This window comes from Uloborus diversus, unplaced genomic scaffold, assembly GCF_026930045.1.
Source record: "Uloborus diversus isolate 005 unplaced genomic scaffold, Udiv.v.3.1 scaffold_575, whole genome shotgun sequence".
Classification (NCBI taxonomy): Eukaryota; Metazoa; Arthropoda; class Arachnida; order Araneae; family Uloboridae; genus Uloborus; species Uloborus diversus.
Window position 1 is genome coordinate 43,979 of NW_026558764.1, and position 20,749 is coordinate 64,727.

Genomic DNA, 20,749 nt, shown 5'->3' on the forward strand with positions numbered 1-20,749 from the left:
AAAGCAAAATTGGAATAAAGTATTTCTGGTATTGTGTGTCCGTATAAAATAGTATGTTTTCAGATGTGCAGTAAACATGAGTAAGAGCAGAAATAAAAATGTTGGAAATAGTCAAATTCATACAAGTTTTCTCAAATATTCATTTAATATGGTTGAATTCGACCATTAGGTGAACATTAGTAATATTAGACTACATACAGGGTTCATACTTTATTTGGATGAAAAAATTCCATGACTTTTCCAAGACTTTTTCATGACTTCAATGAAAATTTTCATGACCACGTTATACGAAGAGAATAGCACTGTTTAATCTCAACTTGGTATTATTTGGAAAAGAGCATTAGCAAAACGTCTATTGAATGCCACAGCATCATTGAAGCACTTACTCGTAATTGAAAAAATATAAGTGCACACTTAAAAAACTAAACACAATTCTTATTTGTCTTCATCATATAAATTTAAGTAAAGCAAAAATGCAGTGAAGCAAATATGATGATGCTTAAATGTCTGATTTTTTTTTTAAACAGGCAGAATAAAATTGAGTGGGACAAAGGTTGAATGAGTCATCACTAAGTTTCAATAAATTTGCTTCAAAAGTTACCTTTTAGTGTCCCAACAGCCAACAATGCCTTTAATCATCCACGTAACTTGACAGTATTTTGGTTCTTTAAAGTAAAGCCACATAGTTTAGTTCTTTATGTATCTAAACCAGATCTTTTTTGAAAAAACCATTCAGTAATGAATCAAACTTCTGATTCAAAAGTATATTTGTTTTGTTTACAAATTTGCATATTTTCAAATGCATATAAATTAATAGGTTCAGAAATTCCAGAACACGTTTAATTCCCGACATTGACCATAGCAGTGGGTCGCATGGATTAGTTTTGCGTGCCGTATGTTGGGCACTACTGTTTTAGAGCATTAGAATTCCTCTTTTTCGGTATTCTATCGCCTGACTTAAGATCTTTATTTCCTAAAACATTCAACAAATTAAGATAAACTCTGATAAATTTAATAATAAAGTCCTTACGAGTGATGGAATCGAACTCGCATGCAATTGAATTTCTTTTTCTTTTTTTTTTTTGAGGGGGCGTGGCAAAACTAAGAACGTGAAATTTTGCTACTATAGAATATGAAACATATGAAAATTGAAAATAACAGAAAATTCAAAATAAGCGGCTGCGACAGAAGTGGATGCAATGAGATTTCAAAATTCAGATTTGATTTTTGGATCGTTTTCCACTTTTAATAGTTTTTATGTGCTATACTGTTGAATCACTCAAGATTTCTAATGCTCCTTTAGCTACTGTTCCTTATTCTCTTTGTCCAGGACATTTTTTCATGACTTGGAATAAATTTCCATGACTTTCAATGAAAATTTCAATTTTCCATGACTTTTCCAGGTCTGAAATTCTGTTATTTTTTTCCATGACTTTCCAGGATTTCCATGACCCGTACGAACCCTGTACATATATTAGCTCCATATCAGTGGCAAGGTGTTCAGTCATCTATAGAAATGCCATTGACTTTCAAGAAAATTAAGTTTTGTTTAGCACTAGCAGAATTTAATTTATAGTTTTAACTTTTTTCCTTCCCAAACATACTTGAAAAACAATCACTTTCCCCCAATACCATTTGATTCTAGTGCTGCCATTTTTTGAGCAAAAAATGAGGCGTAGTAAAAAGATGCTATAAAATTAGCAAATTTTTTAGTGCTTTCCACCAATCAGAATCTTTAACCGCTGGAGTGTTCAACCATTCTGGTCATCAGTCATCTAAACACCAAATTCTGTTTTGTGTCTGGTGACGCTTGGTTTCTTCTGGACGATAAAACGTTATTGACATCATCTTGCTCCAACTCAAGATTTTTTCTATTCTAATGATGCAACAAGTTATAGCACTTGCATTATTACAAGGTCACATAATTTCAAAATAAAAAGATAAAATATTTCAATTCTATTTTTAACTGGCGGTTGTCCTTAATCCAACAGTTGGTATTTTTTAAACTAATGAACCATAAGAAATTTGAAATGTTCTCAGAAACGAAATTTTCCTACATCTCATTTAGAAGATTTAGGAAGAATTTATCCAAATATTTTTTCGGTTTGTGTGGTCTAAAAAATGAATTGACAGTATTTTATAGAACAGCTGCTGTTTACAGAAAATCCGTCTATGAAGTCAAGTTCTTTAGTAAAGAAAACTCAGATAAGCTTCTTAAGAAAAAATTTCAACAAGCAACAATAATGTCAAATAAACTAACAACAACAGCATCAGTGGAATAGTTTTTCAGCTAACTAAAATAATCAGGGGGTTAAACTGTTTGGGAGGTCAAAAATACTAATTTTAATGATCAAAATTTATAAAATACACCCAAACCTATTTTTGTGCGGTCTATGAAAATTTCACACAAATTGGGACTCAATTGACTAACGTATCTTTAAAACAATTGCTTAATAGTGTAATTTGGAGCAATTTTTTTTTTAATGCGGTTCCTATCTACCGCACAAAAACATGTTTTGAGTGTACGAAAATAATATCAACCAAATTTTTTAAATACTAACTAAATTGAGCATAAGCCCTCTCTCTATTGGGTGAGAGTACTGTCATGTGCTTTAGGTGCGTTTGCAACAAATGAAAGCTTCTCGTGGTGAAAGGTGACATGCGGATGATGTCTGAACTATGCTTTAAGTTGCAATTTTGGCGATTTCTCACTTATTTTGGCATTTTAAAGTTAATAGGAAAAACATTGATGCAATTTTTTTCTTCTTTAAATGAGTTCTATTTCAAATTTGCAAAAATTACCGACTGATTCAATTTTGGAAACACTAACCAAGTTGAAGAATACTAACTTCTGATGACTAGTTTTATAACCTGGCTTTCATTACTCTAGGGTGCAGCAATACCATGAAGAAAAAACTGAATTCTAGTGAACAGAGTTTCGATAACTGAGGATTTAATTTGTGATGTGCAAAATTGTCAATAATATAGATCCGCGGATACGGATCATTGGTGTCTAGATCCGTTAATACAGATCTCGAAATTTTTACCCTATTTAATCTTCTTTCCAGTGTAAAAATTTGCCACAGAATGTATTCCCTAAGTGTAAAGGCACAACTTCTTTGAAAAATCAATCTTTAGGGAAACATAATGAATAAAATGATATAGCCGTAAAGAAGTTATAATATGAAGAGTATGGGAGAGTCAGTACAAATGAAAAGGCAGGAGGAATGCGACAGTGCTGTATTTGTAAATAAAATGTAAAAAATTATTTTTAACTTGTTTAAGAAGATGTAGCAGCAAGTGTTTAAAGTTACTACATCTACTGAAATGGGATAAAATATCAGCAAGTGAGTTGCTCCCCATAGTCGAAAATTTTGTGATGTTTAAAACTCTGTATTAAGGCTAAAGGTAGCCACTTTGAAAATTTGTAAATATATTAGATGAAATAATGTATTCATATTAATTTTGAAGTATGGTTTTAATATTTTTATTAGAATTAAAATTATAATGTATCACTTGTGTTCAAGTTATTTCTTGCCACCGTGTATAATTTTTATAAGAAACGAAATATTAAATTAGACAGTTTTATTGTATTTTATAGTTGCACAGATGTAGAGTTTCAAATAGGCAATAAAATGTAAGACTAAAATATCCGTTTAAGATCCACCAAACATAAAACGGATACAGATCTTTATTTTCCCTTGGATATTCAAATATAGGTATCTGACACATCACTAGTTTTATAATATACTTACTAATATGAAGTATTTGAATACTCACTAGTAAGTCTTGATGACACAAATGCTTTTAAAATTAAAAGGAGATTTTCTGTAATATATGAAGGATAAAAATGGCACATTTCTACAATCAGACATAATTTCCTTGCCATGACATCTTCAGTTAATTTCTGACAGGAGGATTTCTTAAACACTGCACAAGATAATGATTCTATAGATTTCTAAAGAGGAAGAGAAAAAACACTCATAACACACTGGTGGACAAAATTATATAGACTCAAAAGTTTTAATCAAAACTTGACTAAAAACTAAATTTAGTTTGACTTCATAGATATACAGATGAATTACCCAAAAACGAAGCTTAAATTCAGTATAACTCGGGAATTTAAAAATTCGGGAATTAATTTAATTACAAAAATGTATAGTTTGAATACTCATTCATGAAATCTCCACAAAAATATAAACTCAAAAGTAAAAAAGCTTGGATTACAGTAAAATTTTGTTCAAATAACCGATAAATTTATCAATGATGTCATTAGTGATCCTTAGGTGTTTTACCTGGGGGCTCGGCAGTGTCCCCTGCCAGCTCGAGCAAAAGCAAGTCAAGTCTTCGTTGCGAAGCATTTTTGTCATGCATTGAGCTATACCCCCCATTGAGTATGCCCTCCCCCCCCCCAGGAAAGTTTTGAATTAGAGAAATATTATTATATTTAGAAATGTTTTTTGTCGTTTTTCGATCCTTTGCACCCCCCCTCCCATGAATGTATCGATATATCGAAAATATCGATATTTGGAGAGCGATATATCACGGTATTAAAATTCTGATATCGCCCAGTCCTAGTCTTCAACCAAAACTAGAGATCAATTTTCAGGCCTAAAATCTTAAGAAACCCAAGATCAAAAACTGGTGAACAATATTATTTTTTACAGATGTCATTCGCTTGAATCAATTTGAATGCAACTGCATTGACATTTTCGAGTGGGTGTGGCAAGAAGACAAACTTTCAAGTCCTCCTTTTCTAAAAACAAAAGATAAGAATGGTTGAAAATAATTGGTCAGTAAAAAATTTTTCAAGTCAAAGGAACAGATGATAGAATCAGCGCTATTGTCACTTCTCTTTACTTACCATTTATTTAACGTTATTTACATTCAGTTAAAACGCCCCAACATCTATAATTTCAGTGAAATAGTTCAATCGAGTAATCTTTCAGATCGTCTAAATTCAGAACAAATTGAGCAGTTATAAGTATTCGAAGAGTTTTTCAAATGATCCGGGTCTCACTAATTTGGTTGAGCATGACATCGAATTAATAAGTGACAAACCCATACGTTCAAAACCTTATAGTGCCTCGCATAGGCAAAATGAAATTTTGAAGGCAGAAGTTCAGAGAATGCTTGACCTACGCATTATTGAAGTGGGGGGAGTCAGACTGTTTATCCCCCCTCATTCTAATTGAAGTCCCTGGAAAGGATCCTAGGCCTTGCATAGATTATAGGCGATTAAACGAAATTGTTCGAACAGAATATTTCCCGCTTCCAAATATCAAGGAACGCGTTGAACAGGTATGTGCAGCCAAGTACATTACGATTTTAGAGTTTGCTAGGGGATATTGGCAAATTCGGTTGACTCCTAGAGCCCAGCATTTAGCAGCTTTTTGCACACATTTTGGGACTTTTCGACCCTTACGGCTTCCTTTCGGGCTACGGAATGGTCCTTATATTTTTGCTAAGATTATCTCAGAACTGTTAAAAGATTGTGAATCTTTCGCCGTGCCGTATATTGACGATATAGCCGTGTATTCCAACACCTGGGAATCCCATTTGAAACAATTAGATTGGGTACTCAAGTGCATTTCAAAGGCTAACCTAACTATTAAACCATCGAAATGCAGGTTCGCGCAAAATCATGTTAAGTATCTGGGACACATAGTAGGTTTCGGTTTCCGTTCTCCAGCAGAAGCGAAAGTAGAAAGCATTCGATCTTTCCCTACTCCGCGAACAAAGACGCACGTTCGTGCTTTCCTCGGATTAGCGGGGTACTACAGTCGCTACATTCTGATGTTTTTGGCTATTGGCCTCTCTCCGACATGTTGAAAGGGAGGTCGAAAAAGGGGGAAATTGTTTGAACTCCTGAATGCGAGAAGGCCTTCCTTCAATTGAAAGAAATGTTGACGAGTCAGCCAGTTTTGTTTGCTCCGAATTTCCACCGTGAATTCATTGTGCAAACGGACGCGTCAGATCGTGGTTTAGACGTAGTGCTTAAGCAGTTTGATGAAAATGGGGAAGAAGATCCCATTTTATACTTAAGAAAAAAGTTTTCAGCCTCCGAGCAAAAATACTGCACGAGTGAGAAAGAGTGCGCCGCAATAGTTTTCGCTGTAAAGAAATTACATTTTTATCTCGATTCAAATTTACCGTTCAAGGTAATTTCAGACCATCATCCACTCGTGTGGTTGAATAAAAATTCAAGTACCAATCCTCGTTTAACGAGATGGTCGTTAGCTCTTCAGCCCTACAATTTTGAAGTCAAACATAGGCCAGGAAAAGAACATCAAAATGTCGACAGCCTAAGGCGTTCATTCTTTCAGTAAAAGAAAGGTTTGAAGGTTGTTGTTTTTTTTATTTAGCTAAGAAATTTTTATGCATTTTCATTTTTCATGTGATAAATCACATAGTTTTGGATTATTTAGAGTTAATTTTAGTACAGAAAATAACATTAATAAATTTAATGTTAAATTAGTTCGGGTTGTAATAACTTTTGAAATATGTTTTAAGAGGTTGAGTCACTCTCAAGTATGGAAATGGTACTGCTCTCTTCTTGTCAGAAATTACTGTTTCATGTATGTGTAACTGTAATCACCGTGACTATGATTTCGAACTGTTTACACATGACTCAAGTGTGACAAGAGTTGCATAACAGTGTGTTGGACTTATTTCAAACTATTTGAACTGTTTCCAAATTTTTGAACTTTCCACCCATGTGAAAAGTTCCCTTTTTAAGGGGGAAGGAGCTGTGAGGTCTCAACGGTTCTTTTCGGCCTCCCACCACGATTACGTCTTGTTAGGGGGTCATTCTTGGAGACCACACGCAACCACTGCAGTCGTCCCACGGTCTTGCACAAGATCCCCTTCAAGATTACGCAAAAGTTGCGGTCACTACGGCGCCGCTCCTCCTCTTTTGTCTCGGAGCACAGATCACCCTGTGGTGAGAATCGAAGTTTCCTTCGGGGGTCTGAAAGGCTTCTGGAGGCAGAGATGGTTACGCCACGAGCCGGGACTGAGGTCCGAAATTCTCTTGGGAACGCAATGTTCCAAGTTTGGTTTGTAAAGCCAATGGATTGAACTTCCAACGAAGTTAGTCCTCTGTGGATAATATTCCTGCATTTACAATCTTTGTAAACTAATTGTACATAGCTGTATGCAATTACTCCAGACAAATAAAAGTTTATTTTTAGTATTTATGGTCTGGTACGTTACAATGTCTATAGCATCGGTTAAGACAACATTTTAGGTTATGGGCGGTCGTATGTTCTACTACACTAGTGTGTTGGGAAACTTCATCGCCATACTGGATGAATTGATGTTGCCGAACTTGTGCATTTTTTTTGGCCGACTTTGAACTTGGATTTCTTCATTGTTGTGATACTGGACTTTTTTTTTTGAACTTTAATCCTGGACTTAGATTCTCATTGAGGTATGGCTCCCGGACTTTGTTACTTTGTTGATGCATGTGGGGGGGGGGGGGGGGGGAGGGCATCTTCAAATTGCATTTGGTAATTTATAGATCGATAGTGGGACTTATTTTTTTTAATTAATCAGTCACTTTAAAGGATTTATCTTTGGAAATAATGGAATTTAAGATAGTTTACGCTTGAGGGATCGTCCCTGATTTACGTTACCAATGATAATGGTTTTCGTTCTTTGCTCTACTTGAAATCCATTGTATTTTTGTATAAAATGCAGTATTTGAAACGTTTTAAGTTGAGTAAAGTTGTTGAACTAAAGATATATTTTTAAAAGATGCTACTTTTTAATAAAATGGTTTAAAAAAAAAACATACCAAATCAATTTTTTTGGGGAAAAAAATCCCTACAAAACAGTATATTAAATTTTTCTACATGGAAAGATTATAGAAAATAAAATTAAAAAAAATACTTTACTTCCAGAAACCACTTAGCATAAGAATTTTAATAAACTATTAAAATCACTCTTAAAAACATGCGTATTTATGATAGAACTAAAAAGTAACTGAAATTATTTTGAACAAAATTTTCAAACAGTATAATAATTGTTGCAAGAATAACAAGTAATAGTGAAAGAATAGAAGTAATGTAGTTATTCTTATATAACTAATTGACATATTTATGCAAAACAGATGAAACCATTTGACATCCATTCATAGGGTGCTTTTCTCTAATCAAGAACATAGGCTTTAATGAATGAATACAGCATTTTAACAATAAAAAATATTTACTTAAGTATGCAAGTTAACTCTATTTCAAATGATTTAAGTATGTAACGAAAAAAATCTTAGATTGCTTTTGTAACAAACTTTGAAATGCAAGAAAAAAAAAGCAATTAGTTAATTTCAAAATATATAAAAGAAGAATACAACTTGGTTATAAAATAAAAGAATCACTCTTAAGTCGGAAGAAAAGAAAATCTTTATAATCTGTGGTGACAACAAATAGTATAACGGCAAAAAACAAAGTTTTTTTTTTATTGAAAGTTCAATTTTAGTCATTAAATTAAAACTGCAAAGAAGTAATAACTTTTAAGCTTTCATAGTATTAATTCAAAAACCAAAGATTTCTTCTTGAAATCGTGATTACAGTACGCAGGGGTCTGGCCAGAGGATATTTGGGTCCGTTAACGGACCCTTCACAAAAATCTGATCAACCAAAACGGACCTTTCACAAAATCCCGATCAAACAAAACGGACCTTTCACAAAATCCCGATCAAACAAAACGGACCCTTCACAAAATTCTGATAAACAAGATCGGATCTGTCACAAATTGTTTATTGAAAGAGCAAATCTGAAAGCAAAATAACGCATATTTCTGTGTATAAACCGCATATTTCTCTGTATAAACCGATAATTTTTGGAACCTTTTTTTTTAAGTCAAATTAGAGGGATCAGCTTATACAAAATCGGCTAATTTTGAAAAAAAAAAAAGAAAAAATCGGCACTCTTGCGATGCTCCGATGCTCCTGCAAGCGATAAATAATTGCTACTGCCAAATAAATATAATGGTTGTTTGTTTTATCACAGCTAATTAGCAGCGGTGTTGTTGTAAACTTTTCTGAAAAGGCATTGGTAAGCACTTTTCTCCGCTCATGATTTAATAAACAATAATAATATATATCTGCGAAATGAACTTAGAACTGCAAAGGGATAGTAAGGGTGAGGAAAAAATATGATCGCTTCAGATAGGGTTACCAACTTCAAAAATATCACCACTTAGCGTCTGGCGTTGAACCTTTATAATGAGATTAGAAAATATTCTCATCATTTTGTCGGCTTGTCAATATTTGCGTTTTTACGGTGCGGTGCGATGTTTAATTGTTATTTTGGGAGAAAATTATATGGGTTTTGATTTTTCGATGCTAACAAGGATGATTAACTTTAAGTAAACTCTTTTAATTACCGTTTTTTTTTTCTTTAGATGTCTACATTTTGAAAAATGCAATCTTTTAACATCCGATATGAGAATCATATTTTGTTCTTTTTTTCAAGCTAACTTCGCTTTATTAGGATTCAAATAAATGAAAAGTCTCTTTATTTCTGTTAGAACTCTCATTTCAAGTTTTTAAAGCAAAATTCCATTTTCTGTAATGAGTCAAAAATTAAAATGCTGAATAGATGGTTTATTTTATTATTATTTATTTTTTTTTTGGGGGGGGGGGGGGGGTCAACTGTGTTCACAGATATTAATGATATGTTATCATAGCACTCTAAAATGCAATTTTAAAATAATTTTATCAAAAATATTTCTTTTACAAGCCGTTTTTATACTTTTGATGCCTTTACTTTGAGAATTGCGATCTCTTTGCATCCGCTATGGGAATCCGATTTTTCGAATTTTTGATGATTATTACGCTTTGTTAAGAGGTAAACAATTGAAATTTCTTTTTATTTTTGTTAAAATCACGGAATTTATAAGTTAGAAACGAAATTTCATGCTTTTTAAGAGTGTCTTGGGTCAAAAAGTTGAATGCTGAACCCTATTCTGAATTTTGTTTTATTTATTTATATTTTTGTTATACTTATTTTAAATACTGTACAGAAATATATCTAGTATAATTTAACATAATGCAGAATGGTAGATAAATATTGATACTTGAAAGAGCGATGCCCCCCCCCCCCCCCCGCCAAATATCAGAAAAAAAAAATTCAGAATGATTTTCTCGTCATAGAAGAAGAAAACACTCAACTTTAAGTTTAATTGATGCAGTTTGTGCCATCTCTAAATTCTAAAATTTCGTTTTAACAATTTTTTTTTTTTTTTTTTTTGCGAAATTTTTTGATTTTTCACAAAATTAATTCATTTTTCACAAAATTATTTGATTTTTCACAAAAAACGGACCCTGTGAAAAATCCTGGACAGACCCATGGTACGCTAATTACTTCGAGACAATGGAATAAAGGCAAAGGAGCTAAGGCATTAATGAAGGCTTCCTCTTTACCTTGTTTGTTATTTTACATAGCATTGAAAGCGTAAAAGGAAATTTCAAGCTAGGTAAAATAAACAACCTAACAGACACAGAAGCTATCTTAGGAAGTTCATCCTGTGGTTAATAAGTAAGATTCAATAATGTGGCAGTGCATAATTGTACCTCATTAATTTTATTTATTTTTTTTGAACAGCTAATTGGCGAAAAATGCGTAGGGAATTAGAGTACTTAATTTTGTAAAGCAAAAAAATTTTTTGTTCATAAAATCAATTTTCCCTGATTTTTTGTTATTTTTTCAAAATTCCCTGATATTTCCCTGACTTTTCCCTGATTAAGAAAGTTCCCTGACCTCCCTGATTTCCCTGATCTGTCGCCACCCTGTATAAATTATATGTACTCCTAGATTGTAAAATCACATCTGACGCAAGTAAAAGGCTTTCGATGTTAATTTTGGCAATGGCATAGTCTATTGTAAGTCAACGGTAATGAAAGCAGTACCATTATTACTTTTTGCATATTCCCTATCAAATTTGACTCGAAATCAGCTTTGAAATTCTCTTCATGTTCTTCATCATTATTCCCGGAATCAGATGTGTTACATGTATTGCTTCTTGGTTGTGAAAAGGACAAGTTAAATTCGCTATTAAAAATACTTCTGCATGTCCACTCTTTGACAAAAAAGGTTTCTCGTTGGTGAGTTTCGTTACATCGTTCAATATATAATGCATACATTTTTGAGATACTAAGAAGAGGGGAAAGGTATTTTCTGTGAGGATTGCAGCACCTGGATTAATGTGAACTTTCTGCTGGGAAACTGTTTATATGCTCCATTACATATGCTTTCACATCATTTTCCACTTTGTGTGGTCTTGAACTGTGATGGTCCCTTTCATCTGGAAGTGGTGCTGACAACCCATTTGAAATACTGTTTTTTATGATATCAAGCTTTTTTCTTTAAAATACCACACAAAAAGCACATAGCTGTCTTGCAAATATTTATAGTTTGACAGTCGAAAGTGACATAATAGTGTATGAAGCTGCCCTACTTTTCCTAGCACTTGTGCTCTGTTTTTTAATGCTATTAATTTCAGTACTATTAAAAAGTGTACAATTTTTAGCATTCACACCTAGTTTATTGAATTGAGTTAGTATGGAAGTCCTGTCATCAATACTGAATTTAGAGGAAAACTGTAAACGACACTTAACATGGCAAAGAGTACCTGTTACATACTGATTTTGCTGCTACTAATTTGCCTGTCTGGGAAACATAAGCTTCTCCTTTCTGCCTAGCCGTAGCTGCTTTTTTTCGCTTCCATGCATGTGGAGTTCTTTTTCTTTTTCTGGATGGTGTTTTTAGAGCAGAGCATTTCAGTCAACTCTTCAAATTGTTCAGGAGAAGGTGATATGTCTACTTTAGCATCGGTAATAAAATTTTCACATATCTCATGTTGAATATCAAAAATATCAGGACTTTCACAAACCTTTCTTCGAACCAATGTTCAAATCAAAAACGGTGCTAACTCTATGAAAAGGGTGCCCTCTAGTGGATGAAGGTGTTAACATAGTAAACACTTTTAACCAGGGCTGCGGAGTCGGAAGGAAAATGGCCGACTCCGACCCCGACTCCGACTCCTGGATTTTGAAACGCCCGACTTCCGATTCCAACTCCGACTCCGGATGTTTTTGATTTTTTTAATTGTATTTTTTCAACTCCCTCTCTCCCTTCAGGGGAAGGGGGAAAACCTCTAAACAGAGATTGAAATATTGATTCCTTTTCATGAAAATTTCGCATTTTGTTTTTTATTGTAAACCCAAGACGCATACAACGTTAGAAATTCAATTTAAAAATCAAATTTTCCAACAGTTACGAGTTAAGAAGTCAGATGATTTAAAAATCCCTTTTAAAAAATTTGAAAAGGATTATCTGCAATTTGTCCCCCTTTAATGTTTAACAAATAGATATTGATCAAATCGTGTGCTTTCAATTTTTGAAAGCTGTAACTTGAGAGAAAAAAGCTTTTTTTTCTAAATCCAAGTTTTTGAGAGGGGGTGGTTTTCCCTGGGTGACACCCATCAGGTAGATGACACCCAAAGTTAATTTCAGAGTTTATAAATACTTTAATACTGAAAATTTTCTCGAATATATTTTAAATTATATTTCATCAATCAAATTTCAACGAAAATAGGGTACATATACATCAGGAGCTAATTTTACACAAAATGCGGCCGCTATACAAATTTGTACGAATAGCTTTTACTATACCTATATTTCTTCTTCGCTAAATTTTTAATTTAAATTTTATTGTCTGCTTTAGAATTAACCTTAATATTAAGATTTTAAGATTAGCTGCAATTATTGAGTGTTGCAATCAAGAAATCATTTACACTTATTTTGTTCCATACTTTTTAGTGAGAACCAAGCTTATAGAAATAGTCTTAATAAAGAAAAAAAACATTAGATTATTTTTCATTGGATCTTTTGGATTCGTGCTTTCGCGCCAGAACGTTTTTGAATTTGTCGATCACCCTTAAACGTTTCAACCTTAGCTACGGGCCTCGACTTATTAATTTGTTACGTTTCTTTCGCAATTTTATAACTGAGATCGAACAAAACACTATATTTCTATTTTTATTTGAAAGTGATTACTTGAAAATGTTAGGCAACAAAACCGTTTGCTGACAGTTGCTATTAGTTAAGTTAAAAAGCAAGCAAACTAGAGGACGGCTACAGTAAGTTCGGTAAGCATTCAGGCTAGCTGATTGCCATATTGGCAGTTATTTTCTCATTAGTATCTTTTTATACATGTAATTGAACCAATTGGTAGTCAGTTTTTAAAAAATGCAAGGAGAGTCAGTGAAAAGGAAAGAAAAAAAGAAACCCGGAGTCGGAGTCGGCAAGTTTTCTAACAACTCCGACTCCGACTCCTTTACCCCAAAATCAGTCCGACTCCGACTCTTCGACTCCGACTCCACAGCCCTGCTTTTAACCACTAAAAAATTTACGGTTTTATGTTAGATAACACCTTTATCATCTATAATCTCTGGAAATACACAGAATAGGCATGGGCGGATTTATGGGGGGTCAGAGGGGGGCAATGCCCCCCCCAGTTTTGGGAGGACTTTATATAGTAACAACACATCTTCCAAAAAATTTTTAAAAAATCTTTTTTTTCTTTTTTGACTTGTTCAGAAGAGAGAATTTTTATATTTGGATTATTATTTGGATTTATTGAGGGGGGCATAGAGGGGCAATGCACCCCAGTTTTGGGAGGACTTAAAATAGTAAGAACACATCTTCCAAAATCTTAAAACAAAAAAATCATTATTATTTTTCTTTTTTGGACAGTTCAATGAAAATGAAGAGAATAGCGAATGTCCTTTTCTGATGGGAGAAAAGAAAAAAAAAAGAACATTAAATACAAATAGTACAGCTGTCACTGGGGTGCTAAATATATGCCTATATTCACTATTTTGGACTGAAAACCATTTGGGCAAGTATATAAATGAAAATATAGGCTAAACAAGCTATGCATTCAGCTGCAACTATTATAATAATTGACAAGTATTAAATTAGAACCTAAAACAAAAAGAACCCCCCTGCCCCATTTGCGCTAACAGAACGATCTACTCGTTATGATTTGTTTTCTTTCTCAGAATGTTTATTTTCAATTTGCGTGGCTTCAAAAATGAGATATTTTGTGTTCTTACAGACAAAACATTTTGAAGAACCTTCTGGAATTCACACGTTCAGATTGGTAAAATTGTAAAAATCCTTTAACCGTAAAAACTGACGAATTTTTGTAAAAATTACAAAAATCTGCAGGTAAGAGTGAATTACATATAGGGCCGGATTTGCCTATAAGATAAATAAGCCATAGCTTCAGGTTACTGCTTTGAAGTGGGTCCGTAACTCGCAAAAAAATTGCATGATTTGTTCCTTAAAAAATGAAAAGTGCTTGAAAAAACTAATTTTATTTTCAAGTGCTTGAAAACCTTGAATATTTGGAAAACGTGTGGCTACAAACCTGAAATTTTAAAATTTCTAACAAATGGTAGGGGGAGGAATGCCAAAATGTGTCAAATTCAGCTCCTTGCTACATCCTGCATCAAAAGTGTAAAAATCATGGTGCTTACGTTTTTAACATATTACTTGAAATAAATTTTTGTGACTCAGATGTTTCATATCTTGCTATTTACTTAATCCCAAATGCAGTATTTTGGAAATTCTTTTGTACTGATTGCTTTTGTCTTGCTTCTACTGCATATTGTTAATCTGTTTAGCCCGGAAAAAATGATACACTACCTCTATTCCTTTTCGTTTTCTGCACTGCTTATAATTAAAAACAAGGTTATTGTAATGAGAGAATTCTATAGTTTATTTTTTTCTTTTAAACTTAAAGTAGCTGTTTTTTTTTTTTTTTTTTTTTTTTTTACCAAGTTTGAATAATACTGTACAAATGTATAATCTAGAACTCAATTTCAGAGACTGGAAAGTGTAAATGAGGTGCCTTAAATTATTAAATGTTCTAAAATCCTTGAAAAGAATTGGCGCATTATAACCTACTAGGGCTCTTGTGCCAAAACACCAATCTAACCAACCAAACCTTGAAAATAATTAGACAAGTCTTTGAAACTCCTAAGCAAAGTGTGCTTCAATTTTATTTCTTATCAAGTGTATAAATTATGAATTGTTCTAATAAGTAGTATGCTACTCTCATGTTACATATTTTCTAAATCTGTATAGCATTTCTTTAAAGTATTAACTTACGCACATTTAAATCATAAAACTTAAATATATATATTTGTCTTTTTTTTTCCAGAGATTTTTGTCTATCCAATTAACCCTTATAAGGCTTCGAAATGCAGAATTTTATATCCATTTTACAAAATTTCCTCCGGGGGACAAACCCCCGGACCCCCTACATTAAGGAACATTCTATGTCCTACTTAAAAAGGAGCCCTGCGTCACTCTCTTGATACCAGTCACCTCTCTTCAGGTCAATTCAAATACAGGGGGGGGTTGTGAGTTCATCAAAAAATACCTGAAAGTTTCAAAGCGAGACCAGGGGGGGGGGTAATCTTTGACCCTTATTACTAAAGTGCATCTTTGCCATAGTATTAAATAGTTCTGAGTCAAAATACTGTGTGTACATGTGATTAAATTTTTAATGGGTTACAAAGTTACTTTTGAGCTGGTGTTATACAAATTATCTTGACATTTATTTGTCCATCTTAAGGGATAGGTGTCCATCTTAAGGCTCTTGCAGGTATATTTGATGAGTATTATATAATTTTAAAAAATTGCGGAGGTAGGGAGATAAAAGCATAACAAAAAAAAATAATTCCGGTATTTTCGGACATAAAAATACCGGAAATTCGGTAAAATACCAGAACACAATCACCCCTGCAAATAGGACAGCATGAAAACACATTAAAAACGAAAAAAAGAAAAAGTAAAGCATGGCCTTATGCATCAAAGGAAAACAGACCAAAACTTGGGGGGGGGGGGGAATTTAAAATGTTGCTCAAAAAAAAAAAAAAAAAAAAAATCCTGCCCCCCCCAGGAACTCAGTCCTAAATCCGCCTATGAGAATAGGACTTTCAATGCTAGCTTATATGAAATATAATAATTTAAAACTTTCATCCATCAACAAAACTCATTGTTTTTAAAAATGTCAGTTAACACCTTTATCCACTGATCCCTTCAATTTATTTACCTAATGTATCAGTGACAACAATTATGCAAACAGGACAAGTCAGTTTAAAAAAAATCCTTATGTTTTCCATTGTAGACATTATTTCTCCCAGTTTAATGCATTTAGGAATACATTTTTTTTTTTATCAAAGAAAAAAAAAATAATTTAAAGCCTCAGAAAAATACTCTTTTAACATATTTTACAAATGAAGACTGTCATAAAAAGTAATGTTTGTTCATTCTTCCACCATTCCTACACAAGACTTCTCTTATTATATTGGGATAAAAAAAGTTCTTTGAAAGGTGAAAATTTGGCTTTAAAATTTTTTTTATAAGAGCGCTGAAATACATGAATATTTTCTGCTTTCATAACTTAATATCTTTTCTTTTCTTGCTCCGACTGCATCGTCTATCGGGGAAGCAAAAAGTGTGCAGGTATAAGCACAATTTTATGGCTACTCTAAGTGTTCTTGGACTTCTTTAGTTTTTTTCTAACGTTAATTTCTAAGTTAATATTCTAACGTTAAAATTTATATACACTATGCATCGCTTCAATGGTGAATAATCTATCTCAATAAATCTTAAGTAATCAAGCAAATTAGGAAGTAAATAAAGTTTTGGTTGAAATATGCTTTTTGGACTATTTTGAAATGCAAAAGACTGAAAAATAATAATAATTGAATAAATAAAAAAGAGCAATTTAGATTTTTTCCCCATGTAATTTTAAAAATCTTTGTTGGTTTGCCTTGCATATTTATATAACTGTAATAGGAAAGCTGCATTGATTAAAAAAATAGAAGAAAAAAAAAGAAAAACTATTTAACGAACTTACATTACCTTAAAAAATATAACTTTCTAAATTTATTAAGTCTATAATAATATAATACATTTATTAAGACTATATATAACTATATAGCTTTGCTAGTTACTTTGCATCAATTATTTTACTCTTGGCAATAACACGTAAAATTTATGAAAACATTTGGGGGAAAACAATTAAGTTTTCAAAAAAAAAAAGAAAAAAAAAATTTTTTTTTGAAAAAACCACACGGTATAAAAAAAAAAAAAACTGGTTTAAACTAAACAATCCTGCTGTAAAATAAGTTGTTCACTTTTTTTCTATTTCTTTTTTTGAATGCACATGTATTTTTTTTTTTAATCTGAAAATGTAATGCTAGTTGTCTAAGGCTACTTTCTCTTTTGATGTCTTAAATTTGAGCCTTAAAGTAAAAACAAACATACATACCTTAACAACTTCATCAGCTAATTTTTGTAGTTCATCCTCTTCGTTCAAGCTTTTATTGATTTGCCTTAAGCTATTGATATACAAAGGTACAAAATCAACAGGAACAGAAAATTCAGTCAGTGACTTCTGAAACATACCTGAAAATTAAATATGTTTATGAAAATCTTTTTCCCCCCATCAGTAAACATACACACTAAAATACGTAACTTTTATTAATGATAAATAGCAGTTTTTTTTTCTTACAGCTTTTAGTAATTTTCATACTTAATAAACAGTGATCAGGATTGCCAACCTTAGAGAAGCAAGTTCAGGTGCATTTCGCATTCAGCGTGTTTATGTTCAGTAATGGAAAAAAAAGTGATACGTATATATTTCAAGTTCCAAATGAGTTCTATCTGCAATGAGTATTAAAGCACTAAGTATTTATTTGTGAATGACTAAAAATTGTATATATGGTTTACAATTAAAAAAAAAAAAAACGAATTACACTTTTGCTAGCTTCATGGTTTGCATAACAGCTACATTTTCAAGAACTATCTGGTATTTCCTTTTTACTGTGAACACTAATTTTCATTTAAAAGCTCTGAATTAAGATGGAAAATGAAAATTCTTTCATAATTTAATTTGTCTAACAGTTTTCATGTTTACAAGGTAAATCAGTGGGAATTTTTTTTACCTTCAAAACCTATTGTTTACTTCTGAAAAGTTGTGCATTTTATAGAGAATTGCATCATATAGGTTGGCGTTATAAGGTATTCTACTGTAATCATCTAAAACAGTTTTATAAAAAATATTTTTCAATTGATAAAACATTTAGAAAATCTAGGTCACACTTTGAGCATAAACAAATTTCCCAAAACATGTCTGACATTATAGCATTAAAATAACAAAATATAATACGAGGGGGGACCCAAAAGAAACCAAACTAATGGTGCGATGCTAATCCTAGATGTAGTAGAGTATTCTTCAGCTAGATGGCTCAAAATGAGACCTCCACAAACCAGCTGTGCAAGTAGCGTCAGTGTAGTTGATAACGTCTGATTGTAGCGTTGGTTTTCTCAGGTGTTGTTGCTTTCCGCCTGTGAATTCATTATGGCATATTTGAAAGAACAAACTGTAAGCTTGAAATTTTGTTTCCTGCTTGAAGAGTCGGCAATGGAACAGCTTACCAAATGCTTCAACAAGCTTTTAAGGACAATACTAAGAGCCGTACACAAGTTTTCGAGTGGTTTGGGAGCTTTAAATGTGGTAGCATGAGTGTTGAAGATCATGCTCGTTCTGAGCGCCCTTCAACGTCTCGAAACAGGGTTGGCCGGATTGGACCCAATTGGGTTGGACCCAATGGGTTTTTTTGAAAAAACCCATTTAAAAAAACCCATTATTTAGCCCACTTTTGGGTTTTTTAAAATTTTCTGAGAACTTTTTTTTAAAAATAATTAATTTAAATACTTTTACAATTTAAACTTCTTTTTTATTTCTTCTTCACAATAGGCAATGGACATAAAAAATGAATTTTGAACTTTAATAGTATTTCTTAACTCTTAAGGGCATTAAAAAATGCTTCAAAGATTTTAAATAAATATATTTAACTTTTTTCCTTCAACTGGTCAATAAGGTACTCAAATTATCTTGACTAAGTCCTGTCACGTCAGATTTTCTCAATATTTGCAGATTGTACAAAGGATACTTACTACTTTAGCTAAAAGGCTCTTATGTGAATTATTTTCTGCAAACCAACACGTCACAAAACTCGAATAAGCAAGGTATATTTTTTAGAAATTAACAGGTTTTACAAATGGTCGGACAGAAAACGGAATAGCATGTACAGTATTTTCATTATCTTACGAAAAAGTTTAATATTTCTTACTCCGTACACAGAAATAGAAAAACAGGCAACATAAAATTCAAAGAAATGTCTTGATTAAGCTGGAATTCAGTAAAAAGGGATTTAAACTACTTGAGGTTCTACAGTAGTTTTGCATAACAAAATGAAATACAATAAAGTAAAAAAAAAAAAAATGTCGAAATTAAAAACGAACAAATAAACAATAGGTTTTATCACTCAAGAAGTAACTTTGCTTTTAATGTTAGTAATCATGGAAACTAAAAAAATCTGAAACTTCACCATTCTTGAATTTTGTCGTCTTTTATACCTTTCTTCAGAAAACGCTGAATTTTCCAGCTTTTTTTGTCAAGACAATTTTTGTGCTTTGTCCATATACTTATGCTACAATATGCTACGAGTACCCCACCTTTCCCCTAAAAAAAGACAAAAAAACCCACATTTCTTTTAAAAAACCCAGCTTTAGTTGGGTTTTTTTTGGGTTTTATTTAAAAAAACCCAAAAAACCCTGGGTCCATGGGCTTTTTTAAAAAAACCCGGGTTTTTGCCAACCCTGTCTCGAAATGATAAAAACATTGAAAAAATCTGCCAAAAAATCCACAAGAGTCGTCCTTTTATGATTGACGAAACTTTAGAAGAAACAAGAGTGAGTTGGTGCTTGTGCGAGCGATCAGAAGAATGGTTCCTTTGCCATGATAACGGTCCCCTACACTTAGCCTTCACTATTACTATTAATCGCTATTTGGACTCTCAGGGGTGGTCAGTCGTTCCTCGACCCCTGTATACGGCAGACCTAGGCCCCTGTGATCTTTTACCATTCCCAAGGATGAAAAAAATTCTGAAATCAAAACGTTTTGATGATGTAGAGGCTGAAAAAACTGCTTCGCAATGGGCACTGAACATGGTCAAAGCTAAAGAGTTTCAGGGGAGCTTCTAACAGTGGAAAAAAAGAATTAACAAGTGTATTTCAACCCTTTGAAAGAGACAAAAGAAATTTTGTGAATAAACTAATATATAAATATTTTAGAACAAAAATCCGGATACTTTTGGGTCCCCCCTCGTACTAAAAGAAAAGACCTTGAATATGATTGAATGTTTTAATGGTAGTTAAAGCTTTAAGGTTAAGAATATTACTAAAAACAAAAATAATATTACAAGAGGCAATAATGCATATAGCCAAAAAAAAAAAAAATCAATGAATAATCCAATGAAATTAAAGGTCACAGAATGGAAGATAGGTGGCTTTTTTTGGGGGGAGGGGGGGGAGTCTTTGGTGAAAGATGTCTGATGACGAAACATCTGGCAACTTTAGATAAGCAATTGCGCACTTGCTTGAGAAACCTCGTTTAGTAAATTTGGTGAGAAATGAGGAGCAAAATAACTTTTTTGAAAAGTTTTGGAGATTTAGTTTCTTTTCGGAGCGACTCTGTGAAATGAGGAGCAGTTGGCAACCCTGAGTATGTAAAGGCATGGGTAAAACAAATAATATTATTAAACATTTATAAACGAGAAATTTCAGTTATACAGTATAACCCCGATTTTATGATTGTT

At 32.7% G+C, this 20,749-nt stretch overlaps 1 protein-coding gene across 1 annotated transcript in view; it reads right to left on the reverse strand.

The window, feature by feature from the left end:
• Nucleotides 1-20,749, reverse strand: part of LOC129233643 (condensin-2 complex subunit D3-like) — a 52,887-nt gene that overhangs the window by 9,374 nt on the left and 22,764 nt on the right. Inside the window, exons 2-3 of the mRNA XM_054867617.1 lie at nt 17,356-17,481; nt 3,781-3,958 (exon numbers count right to left, since the gene is read on the reverse strand). Of these exons, the coding sequence (XP_054723592.1) occupies nt 3,781-3,958; nt 17,356-17,481 (304 nt within the window). The remainder of the gene's footprint in view (nt 1-3,780; nt 3,959-17,355; nt 17,482-20,749) is intronic.